Raw genomic sequence first — 17,540 nt, 5'->3', positions numbered from 1 at the left:
CTGATAGAGCTCAAGAAGGGTTTGGACAACACTCTCAGGCACAGGGTGAGATTGCTGGGGCTGTCCTGTGTTCCTCCCTCACTTGGAACTGTCATAAATGCATAAGACAGCTGAGTGTGATTCCTTAACTAGGGATTGATCAGCACAGGAGGGAGCAAATCCATGCTTATCACTTCAAGTATTAGTATTCCTCACCACAAAATATTCATAAGCAGGATTTACAGCATGAAAAAGCACATATTCACTCTCTAAAAATCCTTTGTAGCAATTTTTAAAGCTGCTTTTTTTTCTTCAAAATGTTTACAGATTATGAGTCACTGCACATAAGGAAAATAGAAAACCTTAAGAAGGGTTCAAAAGGTCCCTAAACTTGCATACATTTAAAGAAAAGAAATTGCTCTGTGTGTGATTGCAGCCATAGCTATTCACTTTGTATGAAAACTAAAACCAAATACGAAGCATATCTGGAAGTCTTCCTATTCTTTTGCTGCCAATATCAAAGATTCACACAACTGGAAAACTAAGAAGCACGGTCAGAATTCCACACATGTTTAATTTTATTTTCTTCTCTAAGACACTGCTCTAGAGAAACCTGCTTGCATCATCTTCTCTAAATAATTAAATTGTATTTAACAATCAGTGCAACTGTCAGACAACAGTGGGAAAAAGTTATCAGTTGGTAAAAGAAATAAACATTTATTTAAAAATACCAAGATTTGGAAGACTACTCAGGGAATGCGTGTTTACATTCTTTCACCAACTGAAAAAGCCAGAACTGAAGGTGTAGAATAGCAACAACTTGAAACATGGAAGAACAACAACCAGAGAAAAAGCAGGAGCATGCTGTTCTCTGCTTCCCCACCAAGAGAACCATCCAAGAGAACACCTCTGACTGCAGCCCCTCCTCACCTGACAGGAAAGCAACTTGGCAAGTCCCACTGGCACTGATTTTAATATCATGTCACAGCATTGCTGACTGAGCCATGGGTCAGGCTTTAACAAGCTTCATCACAGGCCAAACAGAGACAGGATCCAGAGCAGAGCTACTGCTTGTTTTTGTCTACATTACCCTGACAGATACCTAAGGATACTTCTCCCCACAAGAAACTCACACTCTGCAGCAGTTTCCTCAAGGTGCACACAGCAAGTGGAAAGACAAAAAATTAAAATAAACCACAAAAAAAGTGCACAAAGCCACCAACCAACAACAAAATCATACACAACCCCCAATGCAGCACAGTGCACAAACTCACTACAACAGGACTGTTGCACATCTAAGAAGTCTTTTAAAGGAATACACTTTTGTTATTCTTTCTTGAGACAAAACTCATCTCTGAAGGACATGTAACAATCCTCCCTCTACAGCAGAAATAAGTCACCTTGTTTGGACTCTGGACTTGACAATCGTGTCAGTTTTTGCACCTTCCGCACTGGTCTTGCAGCTTTCTTCTCTTTGTTTCTCTCACTAGATTTTCCTTTCATTGTTGAATCCTCTAAAAACAAACAAAAGCTGTTAAGTGATATCCCACAGGGGAGAACATAGAATAACAAGCTTGCTTCAGCATTTGAAAAACCAGAACTCAGAGAAACACAACAGAATTCACTGACTTTCCCAGATTACACACTCAGATCAATGACTTCCAGTCCAGCACTTTAAAATCCTCACAGAATTTTGAATCGAGGTCTGTTTACCTATGGAAGGCAATGAAGCTACAGCAAGGCCATAACAGATATTTACAAAGTTAACTTTCAATTCTAAAAGAAATGCTGGCAGTTTAATATAAACAACTGCTGGTTCTCTTCTGCTACAGATACTACATTTTACTGCTCTAATGTTCCACAAGGACATGTAGTTCCTGAACACAAGGGCTGCTGCTTCCACATTAATGCATGACAGCACATCCAGCACATCAGGAACGTTGTGGCCACTGTTACCACTGTTTTCTGGTTCTTCCTCATTAAAGAATGGGATCAGATAACCTAAAAAAACCAAGGTGTAACCCCCTCTATGGACAGATCTGAAGCTTTATTTAGATGCCAATGCAAACATTTACAGCCCCTAATTTCATGTGAATCCACTCTCTGATGCATGTCCATAGGAAGCATCAGAGGAAGAACAGGAGGTTTTATTGCAAAGATGTAAGAATGGAATTTTTAGAGTTTTTCTCACCCTTAGCACCCTTTCCTTACAAACTTTCTAGCTGCCTTTAAGGCTGACAAGAGCAGATAATGCAATCAATGCACTGAGTACCAGAAGCCTCAGTGATTGCATTTGCAGAAAGTTAACATCCTACTCACTGCCCTTTCCTGACTCCAGGAAAGTACAGGCTGCTTCTCACTCTGCTCCTATTACAGCAATTTGGTTCTAGTGGCAAATCCTGAACATCTTTAAGACAAAATTACTGGAAACTTGGGGTCCATACAATATCCTTTAGCCTAACTGCTATACAAAGATGAAGACATCCTGTATGGTCTATGCTTGTACATAAAAATCTTTTTGTTGGAAAGAACAGTGCTGCTGTAGATATCAGAGATATAACAGATTATTTCAGCACTAGAGAGCAAAGAACAGTTCTGATACAACTGATTGTACACACCCAAAACACCACATGGTGTAAATTTAATACAGAAGTAACACATGGATAGATAATCTGACAACCTAAAAATACATTTACAGTACATATTATGTGCAGCACCAGTGTTTGTTTACTAGCAATCAGCTATTCAGTATAATCTTTTCAGCTCAGAAAGGAGACACGTTCCACAACAGCTGTTCTCCACATGGCATCAGGACAGAAGTGTGGATCAACACACACACAGCTCCTTCCTTTTGTAGGCACTGGACACATAATCCAAATGCCTTTTAATTGGAGCTCTTCAACAAAGCTTTAAAAAATATTTGAATTTCTATAAAGAGCTTGTCATGCTTCCCAAAAGTAAAAAAAAAAAAAAAAAAAAAAAAAAAAAAAAAAAAAAAAAAAAAAACCACACAAAAAAAACCCAAAAAAAGCTAGTGTAGATTAAAAGTCTGTGGAAATTTGGCACTAATTTCACAGACTGATCTGAACAGTGTATTTGCAAAATAATTTTACCAAAAAAGAGGAAAAAGAGCATCTTTTCTTTCTGAACAATTTTTTTATGAGTGATTCCATAAAAAGTCCTCAGTAACTTACTGAGTTGTACAAGGAAAAAAGACAAATTGGTTTATTACTACACAGGTACCTACAGATTGAAATCTCAATGCATTTTCATTTAGTCTTAAATGTTTTGAGCAAAGTTATTCTTCATAAGTAAGCTCTTACTGCAAAACTGAAGGTTCTCTGGGCTTTTTATTTTCCATTTCCTTCCATTTTATTCACCTGATCTCTTCCCCCTCCCCCAGCTCAGTCAGTCAGAGGCAATTCAAGCTCACAGCACTTCACTGTAACCAACCCAGCAAATTAAAAAAGCACACTTGGGCATCCTACTCCAGCTCACCCAGAGACAAGAGCTGCCAATGGTACTGCAGTTTTTCAGAGTGGAAGATGTATAAAGATTGTGTCTTGGAGCAGTACATTTGAAAACAGAACCTAAAAGTGGGTTTTGTCCTTTTAACCAGGAAATTGTACTCATTCATGCAAACATGTATAAAAAAGCCACAAAATTAAACAAGAGTTATTCTAATGGAGACTTTTCTTTTTTCCTGTTTCAAAGAAATGCCATTACTTGACATTCTTTTCAGTACTGTTTTATTATTAGAAGTATTTGAATGAGAGAACTGGGAGAAGGACTAACCTTGTTGTTGTTTTAGTGTTCAGTAAATTATTCCTTCCATGGAGAGAATAACAATATATTCAACAACCATTCCTTCAATTTTTTCTTCCCATGACTTTGTAGACTTGTACAAAATATATTTCTCTGCCTCTCAGAGAAAGTTTGGTGGCTTAATCAATTCCACTTGTGGCTCACCTTTTAACTGGAGTGCAATATCTCTGTAAAGCTCCCGACCAATACGAAACTCGTCTGCATGCCAGATCTTTCCATCTGGAGCGCGAATCCTTGTTTCAGCAGGATTGAAACCTGAAAGTAAACAATTCAAGAGTTTAAAATAACTTCATAAAATGTAAATACAGCTTTGTTAGAGTGGAAGGGATGGGAAACTGCCAAGTAAAAAAGTAACTATGTGAATTTCTAATGCTAAATTAGAAGAAAGCAATACACCAGTCTGCCACTTGCTTGCAGTTGAAAACTAGCAGAAGGGGCTAGGAAAAGATTATTAAAAATGCTTTTTCAATCAATACAATGTTACTAAGCTCTGAGAGCATAAAAAAAAATTACTGCAATCAACCAAAAGACCAGTGAGCTTCTTTTTATAGTAATTCTAAGAGACAGGAAAAACTTCGAAGGAATTCGCGCTTCAGTAATTTAGCAAGAATTTCTTTTTCCTTGTGATCTGTGATCAAACCATGCACTCCCATATTGCCCAAAGAGAGCTATGAGCCAGGTCCATGGTTTGAATTGTTGCTCAGTGGACTGAGCTCTGCTCCCTCATCCCATACACCCAGCAAGGAGGGGATCTGCACCTTCCATACCTCTGTATGATGGAGCAGCAGACACGGCTGTCACCTTCCTGACCTTGGGAGTCACGGTGTTCTCCATGTTAGTGACCACAACAGGTTGCTCAGCATACCCCACGTGCTGCCCTCTGCCACTGAGCTCCTCAGAATGCTCCCACTGCTTTCGGATCCTCTCCTTCAGCTTCTCCAACTTGGCATCGTGCTGCCGCTGCTTCAGGATTTCCAGCCTGTGAGCACTGCAAATACTCGTGGCAGAAGGGGAAGACACTTTCAGTTCACTGTCCTGGGATGTGATACTCTGAGAAGCTCTAGAGCTACTTTCATCTCCCCTGGAGCCACTGTTTTTTTCTTCTTCCAGTCTTGAAAGTGCTGCAAGCCTAGGAAATGCCTCGTTACTCTGCAAGGCATTGATTGTTGGTCGGTCATTCAGGTACCTCACGATGGTCTCCTCTGCAGCAGAAGGGAAGGGGCTGTCAAAGGCTCTGCTGTGCCGATCCCGCTCGTCCCGCTCGTGTGCCAGACAAGCTGGGAGTTCACTCTTCCCTTCTGCTTCAATCAGCTCCAAACTCGACAGCAGCTGCTTGGCCTCAAGCTGGCTAGAACTGTGATAAGACAGAGAACTATATAAATCCCTGATGTAACAGAAGGGGGGAAAAAAATCACCATCAGAAACACAAATGTAGGACCTTCAACCTCAGCAATCAGCACATCCATCAGCTAAATGAATGACTTCCTCTACCCTGGCTCCACTTTAAAGGCAAGTTCTTTTAAAGCCTGACACCTCACATTTAATAGTGCAAGTCTGATGAAACAGATGGAGACTTCTGTTCAAAATTTCACTTGTTGCACTCTCGGTCTGAAAAGAACTATATACAACGTTGAAGACTAGAAAATCAGCAAGCAGTAATGTCACCCTTCAATTTAAAAGAGAAAAGCCTTAAATAACAAGTATCAAACTTAAGAGAAGCATAATTAGTACACGAGCTATTCAATTAACAAAACTGACCCAAATCAGGGATCAATCAACCCTGTCACATGCAACAAGGAGGACCACCTCAAAGCTGACTCAAGTAATGGAAAAAGAGATCAAAACTTCAATGTCAGGATAATAATCATGTTCTATGGCCTGTTCTGTACCACTTTTGTCCCATGAAAAGCTGTTCTTGTATGAGTTTCTCACACCCACAAAAATGGAATGTAACTTTAGTACTACCTCTAGTACTACTAGTACTACTCCTGCTCCACACTGTCTTTGTAACACATTTGGGAACATATGCTGAAGAACTCACGAAACAAAGCTGGAAAAGAGTAAGGAAACAGTCTTTTTGGTTCTTATTACTGAAACTAAATACCTATCAAACCCATCAGGTCACTAATGCCACAGTCACACCACTTGATGACCTGGCCCCATTTCAAAACAGCTGACTTTAAACTCATATTCACTGAATAAAAAATAAATTTGTAATATTTACTAGAAAGTCCAACAACACATGCTGTCATGTGGATAGGTGATAGGAGGAATCAAACCAATTTTTGAGGAGGTGTCAAAAACACCACTGTTAGCTTAAATCTAATCTTAGCATGTTTTTCTTCAATAGTCAGCTGTCCCAGCACTAACCTGTATGAAGCCAATGGCTCACGAAATTCCACACGACTGCATTTTTTTACATTGCTTTCCAGAGTGGTTGCTCGAAGAGGGCTGCGTGAGGACTTCTCCTTGCTTGATTTGTTTTGGCTGGAGGACCGGGAACCTGAAGCAGAAAACAAAGAATGCTCTATGTATCCACCTCTCCAGAAAGAGAAAGCTCCTGGCGCTGAATCATTGACATAAGTCTTTCTTGGGTTTGAGCAGCTCTCTCTTTCAACAAGCTGATCTCTACAACTAGGAGCAAGGCAGTAAGTCTTGAATCAATGACCATACTTAAAGAGAGATAATAATGCTTGAAGATTAATTAGAAGTAATTAAATCTGTGAAGTTGGCAGTGTTGCCACTAGAGGTCGATCTGTCTGTTCTTCAATAGCACACTACCAGAATGCTCTTAGTATATAAAATGAGGGCTTATTTCCTATAAGCAAATGTTCTCCTTCAGTCAGATAACAGAAGCACCAGATTTATCAAACTTCCTGTCAGAGTGGGATAAGCACTGCGTGGGGCAAGTCCTGTCACCCCCTCTAACCAAGAGACTGGGATAGAACACTCTCCTTCCTAAGCTCAGGGAAGGAAATATCAGTTTCTTCTGGGCAATTAGAGTCTCAGGAATATAGACCACAGGCAGGAGGCAAGCTGGGGGCAGGGAGAACCCAACCTTTCCCAGAATGCAGTGGCTTTATGCTGCCTGACACATTCTCTCCTCAATAATACATACCCTTCCTGCTGCTCTTCCTGCTGGCACTAGCAGAGGGCTTCTTGGCATCCATGACTGAATCGAACACAGCCGTGCTGGTGGGAGCTATTTCCAATTTGTTTTCTATATGACGTAGCTAGAATTGGAAGATAATGCAAATTAGAACATTGTTTTCTATTTTTAAGCTACATTTTCATTTCCCCCTGAACGTGACAAATTTTTCCTTTTTCACAATGAGTCAAATTGCAGGCAAGAGCAACTTCACAAGGCTGACAAAAAAAAAACCAAAAACAAACAAACCAAAACTCAAACCAAACAATCCCAAAGGAACAAAAAAGAAACTAAAAAAAAAAATTACTTACAGCAGCCTTAGTCTGAGAAAAAGAAGCCCATGCTGCAGTTAGGTCTTCCAGGGCAGAAACAAAGAAATTAATTTCTCATTAGTACATGAAAAACAATGAAAGAAAATGTTGCTTCAAAACAACTTTCACGCTCTTGCTAATAAAGTTCTTTTTACAACACAGCTCCCATCTGTAAATCTTCTCTATGAAAGACTGTTATCAGTCAAGGTTCATCTTAGCAAAGCTATAAAGTACTTAATGTAACATATTATGAGTTTACTAAGTTTGGTTGAATGCATGATGACACCTGAAATCAAATCCACCACATATAACAGATGTTTAGAAGATAAAATGAAGCTGGTTATCTACCCCAATATAAATATATTTTTCTATTATACTACAGTTTAACTACCTTTTTTTTCCCCCTTCCATTTTCTTCTTCAGTAAACTAAGCATGAATACATGGTCACTGAAAGACTCTACTCAAAACCCAAGCTCCGAAGGGCAGAATTATGAACAGTAATCTTTCTGAACTGTACACCCTACAAACAAAACAGAAATAATGTTTGTGAACAAGCAGGAGGTACTAACCCAAGCCTTTTCATCTAAACAGACAGCACCTACTCTATAAGCAATTGAGCTCAGGAGGACGTAGTAGTGTTTTCCTCTATAAATATTTACTTCCTCAGTTCCCCTCTTTTGTTTTCTAATGGTTCTCACAATCTAATGGTTTATAAAACACAACATCCATGTGTCAGAACCACGGAGAGTAGTAATAACAGAGAGCTGAAAAAATAATCTCTTTCTCATAGTAAAAAAAATTCCAGTTTCATTTCAGGCAAGAAGTAATAACACAAAGGAAGGGTTAGGGAAGCAGCACAGAAACAACTTTGCTTTGACTTCTAGAGATAGTGCTTCTGGTCCACAGCACACAACAGCTTCAAAAAGTAGGCAATTTTAAAAGAAACTGACCACACCACAGGAAATAATCAGCAATAATGTTCTCTTAGAGATAAAATAAGAATTTTTCTCTGCTTTCAAAACAACTTCTGGAGTCCAGTTTTGTCATACTGGAGATCATATGATCGATCTTGAACCACAGGCTTAGCACGCGACTCAGTTGCTCTACAGATGAGACCTTTCTTCCTTTCAGGGAAGATATTTTCAGGGAAGTACTGTCATTTAAAAATTTTTCTGCCCCCTCCTTTCCTAAAGTAGAGTAAACATAACAGTAAAAAGCTAAATGATTTCTCCAGCTAAGGGAGACAAAAGTGCTGTAAAAGCCATCCAAGCAGAGATGCACTGTTGCTATTCAAGTGTCTTCACCACTCGAACTGAGCAACTGCCAGAGGCTCTTCCTCACTTCCTTCAAGAGCCAACAGTTCCCAATTTCTGCTCCTGCACTGCTCCTCCTCTACAGCACTTAAAGAAAATCTGTCTCTGTGCCATCTTGGCAACCATATCCCAGGCTGGCAACTGCTAATGCAGATCAGCAAATACTCTGGAGATCAGAGTACAAAACTGCTATCTGCAAAAAGGAAGCCACAGAACACACGCTCTTAGCTCCCAAACTGAGGCAGGAGAATGCTTTCTGGAACAATTCCCCAAAGTTTCAAACAACTCATGACAAAATATCTCCCAAAACAAGGCAGCAGAACAGAGAAAACCCTTACCTCTGGTAGAATCCTTGCTTTGGTTATGCCTCGGATTTTGTAGAGGCACCTCATTAGACTTGCTGCTCCACATCGTGGCAATTTACCTAAAAAAAATTTAGTCCTGTAAGAATCAGAGGTATAAAGGAAAAGCAAATGTATCTTAGTCTAAAGAGAACATAACCTTGATCATTATGATGAATGTCTACCTCATCTGATGACTTCAAACCTTCATCATGAACAAGGTCAGATAATCAGCATGAAATCACAGATGTGGTCACAGCTTCCTGCAGAAACCACGGATAATTCCATGGATAAAGAAGGGTTTGATTTTGTTCTCTGTCATCAAGAAACATTAACTTGATAAAAGAAGGCCCAGAGGTCGATGCAATTTAGATCAGAGTAACAAGTATTGCAGCAAGTCTGAAAAGTCCACACTGGAATACTGCACACACAGGACTAACAGAGACAGCACCACATGGCTTGAACCTCTAAGTGCTTGGGGAAAATACCCAACTCCACCAGTGACAGAATGCATGTGTCACCAACCTCTGTAAAAGGAAAAGGCACAGCAGAACTGCATGGCAGGACACTACAGCCAGGAAAAAAACACAAGGCTGGTGCCACCATTGTTTTTCTGTGAACTTTGAAGACTCACAGTGAATCTAAAATTAGTGTGAACTCCCAGCCACTATCACCAAAGCAGTTTTTTTAAAGAAGAAAAGGAAAAAAAACCAAAACCAAACAACAAAAAAATAACCCAGCACATGCTTACTGAGCTGTCTTCATAACACACTGACAACACTTCTGTAATGGAAAGCAAAAATCAGGTGACCAGAGAATTCCAACAGGAAGTTCTAGACCTCTGAAGGAGTCATAAAAGCACATTCTCCTCTCTCTTCTTTCATAAACTCCCAAATGTAATTTTCCTTATTTTTTAATTACTGAAAATTTATTTTGCTCTTAACTTCTCTACACTGTGTGCCACATAAAAAAAAAAAGCAATCAAATAATAAAGATCAATCTTCTGGTAAAAGTAGGCCAAAAGTAATACTATCTACTACTTACTGAAATAGATTTTTGCCCATATATTCTGTGACAAGGATTTTTATCATTTATGGTTTTAAGGATACTCAGAGTGACCAGCAGTAAAGTTTGGTCTCACATTCAGTAATATATCCTGTATTTACTGCAGTAAGTTATCTCAAAAAACTGCTCTTATGCCTTATAACAACACAGGTCCTCAAAACACCTTTAGTTGTGACTTTTCTTGATGAGTTCAAGTAAGTGTTTGACAAAATAAGGAAAAGGCATGTAAGCTTATATATGTAGGTACAGAAACACAAGTCCACAATAATTCAGAAATTCTAGAAAGGAAGGTGGGTGTGTTAGTTTTTAAGTATCCAATAGTTATGGGCATTAAGCCAAGTGTAGTTAGAAAATTCTGCTTCTAGGACAGGTGCTGAAGAGCTCATTCATGCAGAACAGCACTTTGTGCCTCACATCATTCATGCTGTAAATCACAGCACTGCCCTGCCCTGGAAATCATCCAGCTGATCCTCTCCATCACTGGAGAAAAGAGCTGTTGGGCTTGAAATGTAGAGAATAAATATTAATAAAAATGAGGGAATTTTCCATAGAGAACTGCTGAAAATACTGTATCATACCAGTAGCAGTTTCTTGCCCAAACGCTCATGTAACAAAACCTACTCCATATGTAAATTTAGCTTTGGATAACTTCTGGACAAGCAAACATCTATTAAAGGATTAAGTATCCATCTTCATGTAATTGCTTGGGATTTATTCTTATCATTAAAATTATTAGTATAGATAAGAAAACTTAATTAGGAACTATAATTGTTCTTTTTATTTTAGGAAGCCACGCGAATGTAGAATTGTAACACACTCTATGTTAAATCTATACGAAAAGTACCAGATTAAACAATCTGAAATTACTTGTTAATAGCTTTCATCCTGACACTAAAAACTGCCAGTCCTTTACCTGAGCTGAACAGAACTCATTCAGATAGTGAAACACTTTAGAGAACACCTTATATAGTGCACCCTGTACACAGTGTAACAGACACTGAGTTATTCCCACAGGTGTGTGCTGATGATCACCAGTGGTCAATAATTCTATCTCAACTCCTTCAAAAGTCTCTAATGCCCCTGAGTAAAAGGCCATTCAATCTCTCCTCCAAGGTGTGGAGAAATCAGAAAGCTGTTTGCTGTACTTATCCTAAGGCACACGTGCAGTACCAGCTCCAAGTGTAAAGTCTGACCCTCCCTGGATCCAGAGCAGCCCCTGAGATTCAGGGAGCAGTTCTGCTTAACTCGGGCTGCTGCGGATTGAAACAAAAGCCACGTCAGAACCGAGCACTCTGGAGCTGTCTACAGCTTCAGGAAGGCAACACTGCAGTAATTTTCAGTCCTGATGTAACCAAAACTCTGAGGGTTTGGGGTTTAGGTGCCCCTCTCCCAGTCCTTTGGAAGGGTGGGAGAAATGTATGAGCTTTTCAAAACCTACATACAAACAAATCACGTTGATTCCCATAAACCTCTGAATTCCTACCTATTACTAAAATAACTTCTCTCTATTGCTACAGCTGACATGAATAAGCAGCACTCTATTAAAAAAAAAAAACCAACAAAAACAAACCAACAAATACTTGTACAATTCAATACCCTGCCTCTGCAAAAAATTCAAACAGACAGAGAAGATTCTTTAATGTTACAGAAAGGGGTGGGGAATAAAAAAGAAATAAATCCAGACACAGTTACAATGTCTGTTTATGGGACTTGTATGCAGGGTAATAGACCAGTTAAACACTAAAATACAACTAAATGAATATTGATCAGAGAATAATACTAAACAAAAAAATTACATGAAGGAAATTTAAATTATTTTTAAAATACATTTTCCATCAATACAAAAGTTGTCTCAAAGTCCCATGAATAACTTTTACATAAAATACATAAAAACTAAAATCACTCTGAAATGACTGCTTCAAAGAGATCTCGTTCTGCTAAATTAAATCACCATCTCTATTTAATACTGACCTTAAACAAAGGGAATGAGCTTAAAAGATGAAATGCCAAAGAACTTCTGAGGAGACAGCACTGATGGCACAAGGTCATCTGCAGGCAGCATAAGGCTTTGAGAATCTTAAGATTGTAGGAAAAAATGTGGAAGACTGCAGAATCAACAGAACTAAGTGGATGGTTGTTGGATTGCTCCCTGGGAGACAGACATCCCACACAGGTCCATTCAAGGCTGGCTTGCCAAGCCCCTCCTTGGGTGAGTGATTAAGATACAAACACCACTGTGTTCTGATGTTTCAATCCCACATCAAGTGCTCATCTCATTCTTTATTCACATGTCCAAAAAAAAAAAAAAGTACTCAAGAAAAGGCACAGCAGAACTGCTACAGATGAGGACCTAAGAGGAAACACAACAGGAAACAATATACTCCAAACTCCTGGAAGAAACTGGAAGGGGGGATGGATACAGGACCTGACAACCACTCTCTTCTACAAACACTGCTCCTACAAGAAGACGCTGAAGAGAACTGACAGATCAGAAAATGAATGAGAAAGCACCAGAAAGGAGGAAATGGAAACAGAGAGAAAACCACTGCCATGTAAAAAAGGAACATGAGAAACCCACACATTTAATACTAAACATACCAAGGATGGCACTGAAATGTACAACAGACAGCAAATCAAGGGGTCAACATAGTTAAGAGCACAGCATTTTAAAAAAAGTGGGAGATATGAAAGCAGAATATGCTTAGCAAAGATATAGAAAAATGTGAAGAGATTAAAAACAAGACTGGGAAAAAGAAAGAAAATTGTGAGAGAAGCAGGATAAAACATGGAAGAGAATGAGAAAGCTAGAAAGGTGAGAGAAATGCAATGAACTTTTAAAGAACTGGCACAGAGAGCAGCAAAAAGGAAGAAAATGAACTTATGCATTGGTCCAATTGTGAAGTTTTTCAAAGATCCTTGGTAAGTTTTTTTTTCCTTAGTAGCACAGACTTGGTAAGAAAAGGAAAGAGGAAACTCAGAAGTCATGGCACTGGAACACGGAAACAGGAGAGGAAACTGAATTGTGCAGATTCAGAGAAGGAAGACAATGTGAGCAAGAGATCACCCACTGCTATTTTCACTAACATCTCATGGTTATGGGGGGAAAAAACCACAAGTATGCACAGTGAACAGTATTCCTCAAGACTTTGCTTCTTATAAAAACACAAGGGATACTAAATGAAAGGGATACTACAAAATAAATTACGAAAGTTTGCTAAGAGTATGGAATGAAACAAGTTATTAACATTGACTTCTATGGGATATTCTCACACCTTTTATCCACATAGGGACAGATTTTGCTACAAACTGGGTACACAGTGCACAAGGACAACACTTCATGCAGCTTAAGCAAAAATAATGCATCAGTGCCAATTAAAGAAGCCATCTTTTCCTTTCCTTATGCCTGGGTGTCTCTTTGCCTGATTCAGGCAGAAAGTCATTGGGCTTATGGGGTAAAGAAAAGTGAACTGGGAGTGTGCTACAGGCTAAAAGAATTCTGCCTGTTTTTTTGCTTTATTAGTTTTCCCTATGTCACACTCTAAACAACACCCTCCATGCAAGCAGAACAAGAAGGGATGGAAACACTGGTGAACAGCAGGATCAGTCTGAGTCCTGCTGCTCCCCAGGAGCAAATGTGTGAAGCTGCTCTTGCCTTTGCCTTGAGAAGAACAGTGGGACTGAGCAAAACAAGAACCATTCACCTTCTTCCCAGTGGAGATAGCACTGGAGCTCAAGGGCACCCTGCCCAGTGTGCCCCACTGCACCCAGACCTCACACAGGGCACACTTGTCGGTGGAGGAAATGGACACAAACACAAATAATTGTTTTTTCCTGTTTGCAAAAACATTTTAAGTTTCCATGTATAAATACAAAAGTGACTTTTGAATCTTAAAAGATCCTCTGGAGCTCCTGTCTGTGCAGCTAAAGCTCTGCACTGCTGGCAGGAACAGACAAAGGTGGACAGGCACAGGCAGACACAGTCAAGCAAATTGTTTTGCTGAGCCAGTCCACTGAAAGTGATAGAAATTATATTTAAAGATGCCAGAAACACTTTCTATGTCTTCTCAAATACCACAAAATACAATTTATTATGATATGCTTGAGTCTGGAATAAAAATAACATTAACCTACTTGTTTTTCTAGAATCCAAGTCCTTACCATACTGCATTATCTCGCTTAAATGAGAGTTAAAAATATCCATAATAAATTGTTCTAAGACATCTTTGGTTATGCATATGGGGGCTTTTAAAATGTTTTTTGATACAGGAGTGACATATTCTTTCTTTGGCCAGAGCATATTTTAAGCAAACTTTGCCTTTCAACACTATCAGATACAGGCAATGTACTGACCTTCCTCAGGACTGAGGACAAATTCCAGCACAACAAACAAATGCATGACATGTTTATCCAAAAAGCTCCACATCTCCAGAATCCAGAGCTGACACTGCAGAATGAGGTAGGTCCTCCCTCCACCTTCTTCCAATCTCATTTATACAATAAGCTTTCAAATGAAATGTAAAGGAAGTGAACACCAGCAATGCCCAAGGAGCTCACGAATGCTAGCTGCTCTGAGTGATCTACTTTTAGATAATATTCAGTACTTTGTCTTGTAATACAAGCAGTATATATATATCAGAAAAACTCACATTCCAAACATCATTACTTTGGAAAATAAAACAAAACAAAAGCTTCATAAGTAAAAGAAATTAAATAAAATTTGATCTGTCTTAAGCTAGATAACAAGAAAACTTTAAGGATACTAAGACAGTACAAAAAAAGAGCAATCAAGATACACCACATACTTGCAGATAGAAGAGCACTTAAAAATTTCAAAGCATGTGTCACTACCTCTAGCTTTTAACCAGGAACATAAATGATATAAACACACATCCATCAAATGTCAAAAAAACCCAGTAGAAAATACAAATATGTTTCCTGAGTTCTATGATTAAATCACTGGCACCAGTCAGCTACTAAATTTGCATCCAAACTATAGTGAAGATTTCTCTATAAATAAAACATTTCTGGATCTGATTCCTTCCAACTGTATGCTGAGAATGGACACTTACCACATTCTTTTGCTATGAAAAGACATGGCAACTTGCAAAAGTGTCTCTGCTTCATCATAAGTGATGAAGAGGTGATAAAAAATAAAACTGGCTCTAAAAGTGGTTCTACTGAAATTGAATGTCTTCCTCTGCTGCATCACGTGCCAGGAGGTACTCTGAGGAAATCTATGGAAATGAATGTTGTGACAGCTAGTGTAACTTGATTCATTGTTCATGAAGAAATCAGAGTACAAAGGCACAGAGAATGCATCCATTTATTAAGGAGATGCACACAAGGGTTTGCCTATCCATTCACAAGTTCTGTATTTTCTTTGACTTCAAAGATCTTAGCATTAATGACAGAAAAGAAAATACCCCAGTTCTTAGAACAAATGAAGTACTCCTGCATTTTCTTTCCTCAGCCTTCAAAACAAGACTCTGTTCACTTGTTCCACCTCCAGTTACCAGAAACTTCACATTCGAAGATTTCAATTCTTGCAGTCCATAATAAATCCATTCAGCAGAATGTGCTCAAATTCTTCAAGTTCTGTCTCATCTCACATGGAACACTCCACTGTGAAGGAGCTTTCTTAGAACTCACAGGCAATGCCCTCAGCCAGGTACAAGATTCAGACCTGTCAATTTTGAGAAAGCAGCTTTCAACGTCTCAACAGAACCATGAGCAGAGAAGCAACTTCACCTGCCACTGTGTCAGCTGCAGGATGATTGCTGTTTTCTTTCAAAGCAGAGTAAAGTGCATGAAAACTTCAGGGAAAACATTCCAAATGACACTTTCTCACCCTTGATGCCTCTGCTCAGAATTGCATTCAGAAGGAGCATCTAAATACTGTCTCAATAACAATACAAGGTGTCAAAACACCCCAAACACAAAAACCTCACAACAAGCTGAACAGTGACCACCAGTTCTGTTTCTGACCTGGCATTACAAAGGCAGATACCAGGATTCTGCTAAAAGATTTTTTCTGAATCTAGTTAAATGTAGCAATAAGATATTTTCTCATGTTTAAATAACACCATCCCTTTACAAGTTTTTCTGTTTCAGTATGAGAACTCCACCTGGTGCATTGCCATGGATGTGACTTAGTGAGAAATTCTGCCATCAGTGAGGATGTTCTTAGGAAGCTAAATCAGCCAGAACTTCTGTTAGCATTCACTAAGTTTCAATTGACCTGGTATAATTGATTAGTTCATTTATTTGCTCTGTTCTTTCTCTAGCATATTGACAAAGGTTTCAGACTTAGGCATACAAGTAATTTTATTCTCAATGGAGCAGTCCATTAAAGCCTATTATATCATTAGCACAATGATATATCCATCTTCCAAGCACTTACATCTATGGATAAATTTTACACTTCTGGTGTAATCCAGCCACATGCCTAATATATTGAGTGCACTGGGAAAGTTTTCTTTCTACACTCAACTACCGAAGTCCTGTTATCATTATTGTATCACTACACCTGATCTTACATTAGCACCCATATTGACTTCAACAGCATAAATTAGTTTAAGTACATCAACAGCAGAGTTAAACAGTTCTGATACTGTACTGTACTGATAAAAAGCTGGCTGTCTGATGTCCATTTTCAAGGTGGAGTTGAGCAGATTCAGCAGCTCCACAATGATGAAGGAATCCAAATATTCCTTGCTATCTTCTCTACCAATCATGTCACTGTCAGAGATGCAATGCTCACCTGACTGCATCACAAGCCAGTTCAACTCACTAACCTGGCAGTAAATTAATATTTTTTCTTTTATGGTGACTTTTCTTTCAGTTTATCAGGTTCTGCCAGGACAGTCAAAGTGGGAGGAAAGAAGCAGCAGCAGTACATCACACCATTCACGATATGTTGTGCAGCTTCACTCACCTCCCAGAGACGGTGGTACAGAATAGATCCAGTGCTGTGTGCACTGACACTCCTGATTTCAAACCTAACTGCAAATGCATTAATAGGACTGCAGCCTCACCTGAGGACTCTGAAGTCAAGGGGACTAAACCCATTAATGACTTTATCCACAAGTCTGCTTGATACAAGGAAATCTCTTTAGCAGAAAGCAGCTGTATGTCTGGTACAGGGGTGAAAAGAGAGACAAAGTTCATTACACACAAGTCAACAAAACCTTCAGTACAGATGCGGCAACTCCAATATTAAGGGATGCTTTTGCCGTGGTGACAGAAATTGCCAATAAAGTTATTTGAAGACATAAAAGACATGATCCATGTTGGGACTGGCTTATCAGTAAAGTGCTCAAACCTGAGCTATGCACCAAAGCTTACTAAAACAAACCCACGCAAACAAGATGATCATAATTTTAAAATCACTTTCTCTCAGTCACCACCACACCCAGCCTAGGCAGCCTACAAGATGATCCATGCCAATCAGCAACACAGAATCCTACAATGGTTTGAGTTGGAAGGGACTTTAAAGATCATTTAGTTCCAACTCCTGGCCACGGACACCTTCCACTATCCCAGGTTGGACAGTGGAAG

The 17,540-nt window shown here is 39.1% G+C and overlaps 1 protein-coding gene across 8 annotated transcripts in view; it reads right to left on the bottom strand.

Moving 5' to 3' along the window:
* Window positions 1–17,540, bottom strand: part of CEP350 (centrosomal protein 350) — a 71,020-nt gene that overhangs the window by 49,426 nt on the left and 4,054 nt on the right. For 6 of the 8 annotated variants that reach the window (XM_041478910.1, XM_041478911.1, XM_041478908.1 and 3 more), the window contains exons 2-8: window positions 8,916–9,001; window positions 7,264–7,307; window positions 6,923–7,037; window positions 6,175–6,307; window positions 4,572–5,158; window positions 3,949–4,059; window positions 1,380–1,493 (exon numbers count right to left, since the gene is read on the bottom strand). In XM_041478910.1, the coding sequence (XP_041334844.1) occupies window positions 1,380–1,493; window positions 3,949–4,059; window positions 4,572–5,158; window positions 6,175–6,307; window positions 6,923–7,037; window positions 7,264–7,307; window positions 8,916–8,988 (1,177 nt within the window). In that variant the 5' untranslated portion in view covers window positions 8,989–9,001. Of the gene's footprint in view, window positions 1–1,379; window positions 1,494–3,948; window positions 4,060–4,571; window positions 5,159–6,174; window positions 6,308–6,922; window positions 7,038–7,263; window positions 7,308–7,654; window positions 7,785–8,915; window positions 9,002–9,103; window positions 9,149–17,540 lie in introns of those variants that run through there. The other 2 variants (XM_041478909.1, XM_041478915.1) reach the window with 2 other exon arrangements.

The sequence above is a fragment of the Pyrgilauda ruficollis genome, unplaced genomic scaffold (genome assembly GCF_017590135.1).
Source record: "Pyrgilauda ruficollis isolate IOZ18807 unplaced genomic scaffold, ASM1759013v1 scaffold47, whole genome shotgun sequence".
Taxonomy (NCBI): domain Eukaryota; kingdom Metazoa; phylum Chordata; class Aves; order Passeriformes; family Passeridae; genus Pyrgilauda; species Pyrgilauda ruficollis.
The sequence above is the reverse complement of the archived record's forward strand: the minus strand, read 5'-3'. Positions and strand labels throughout refer to the sequence as shown.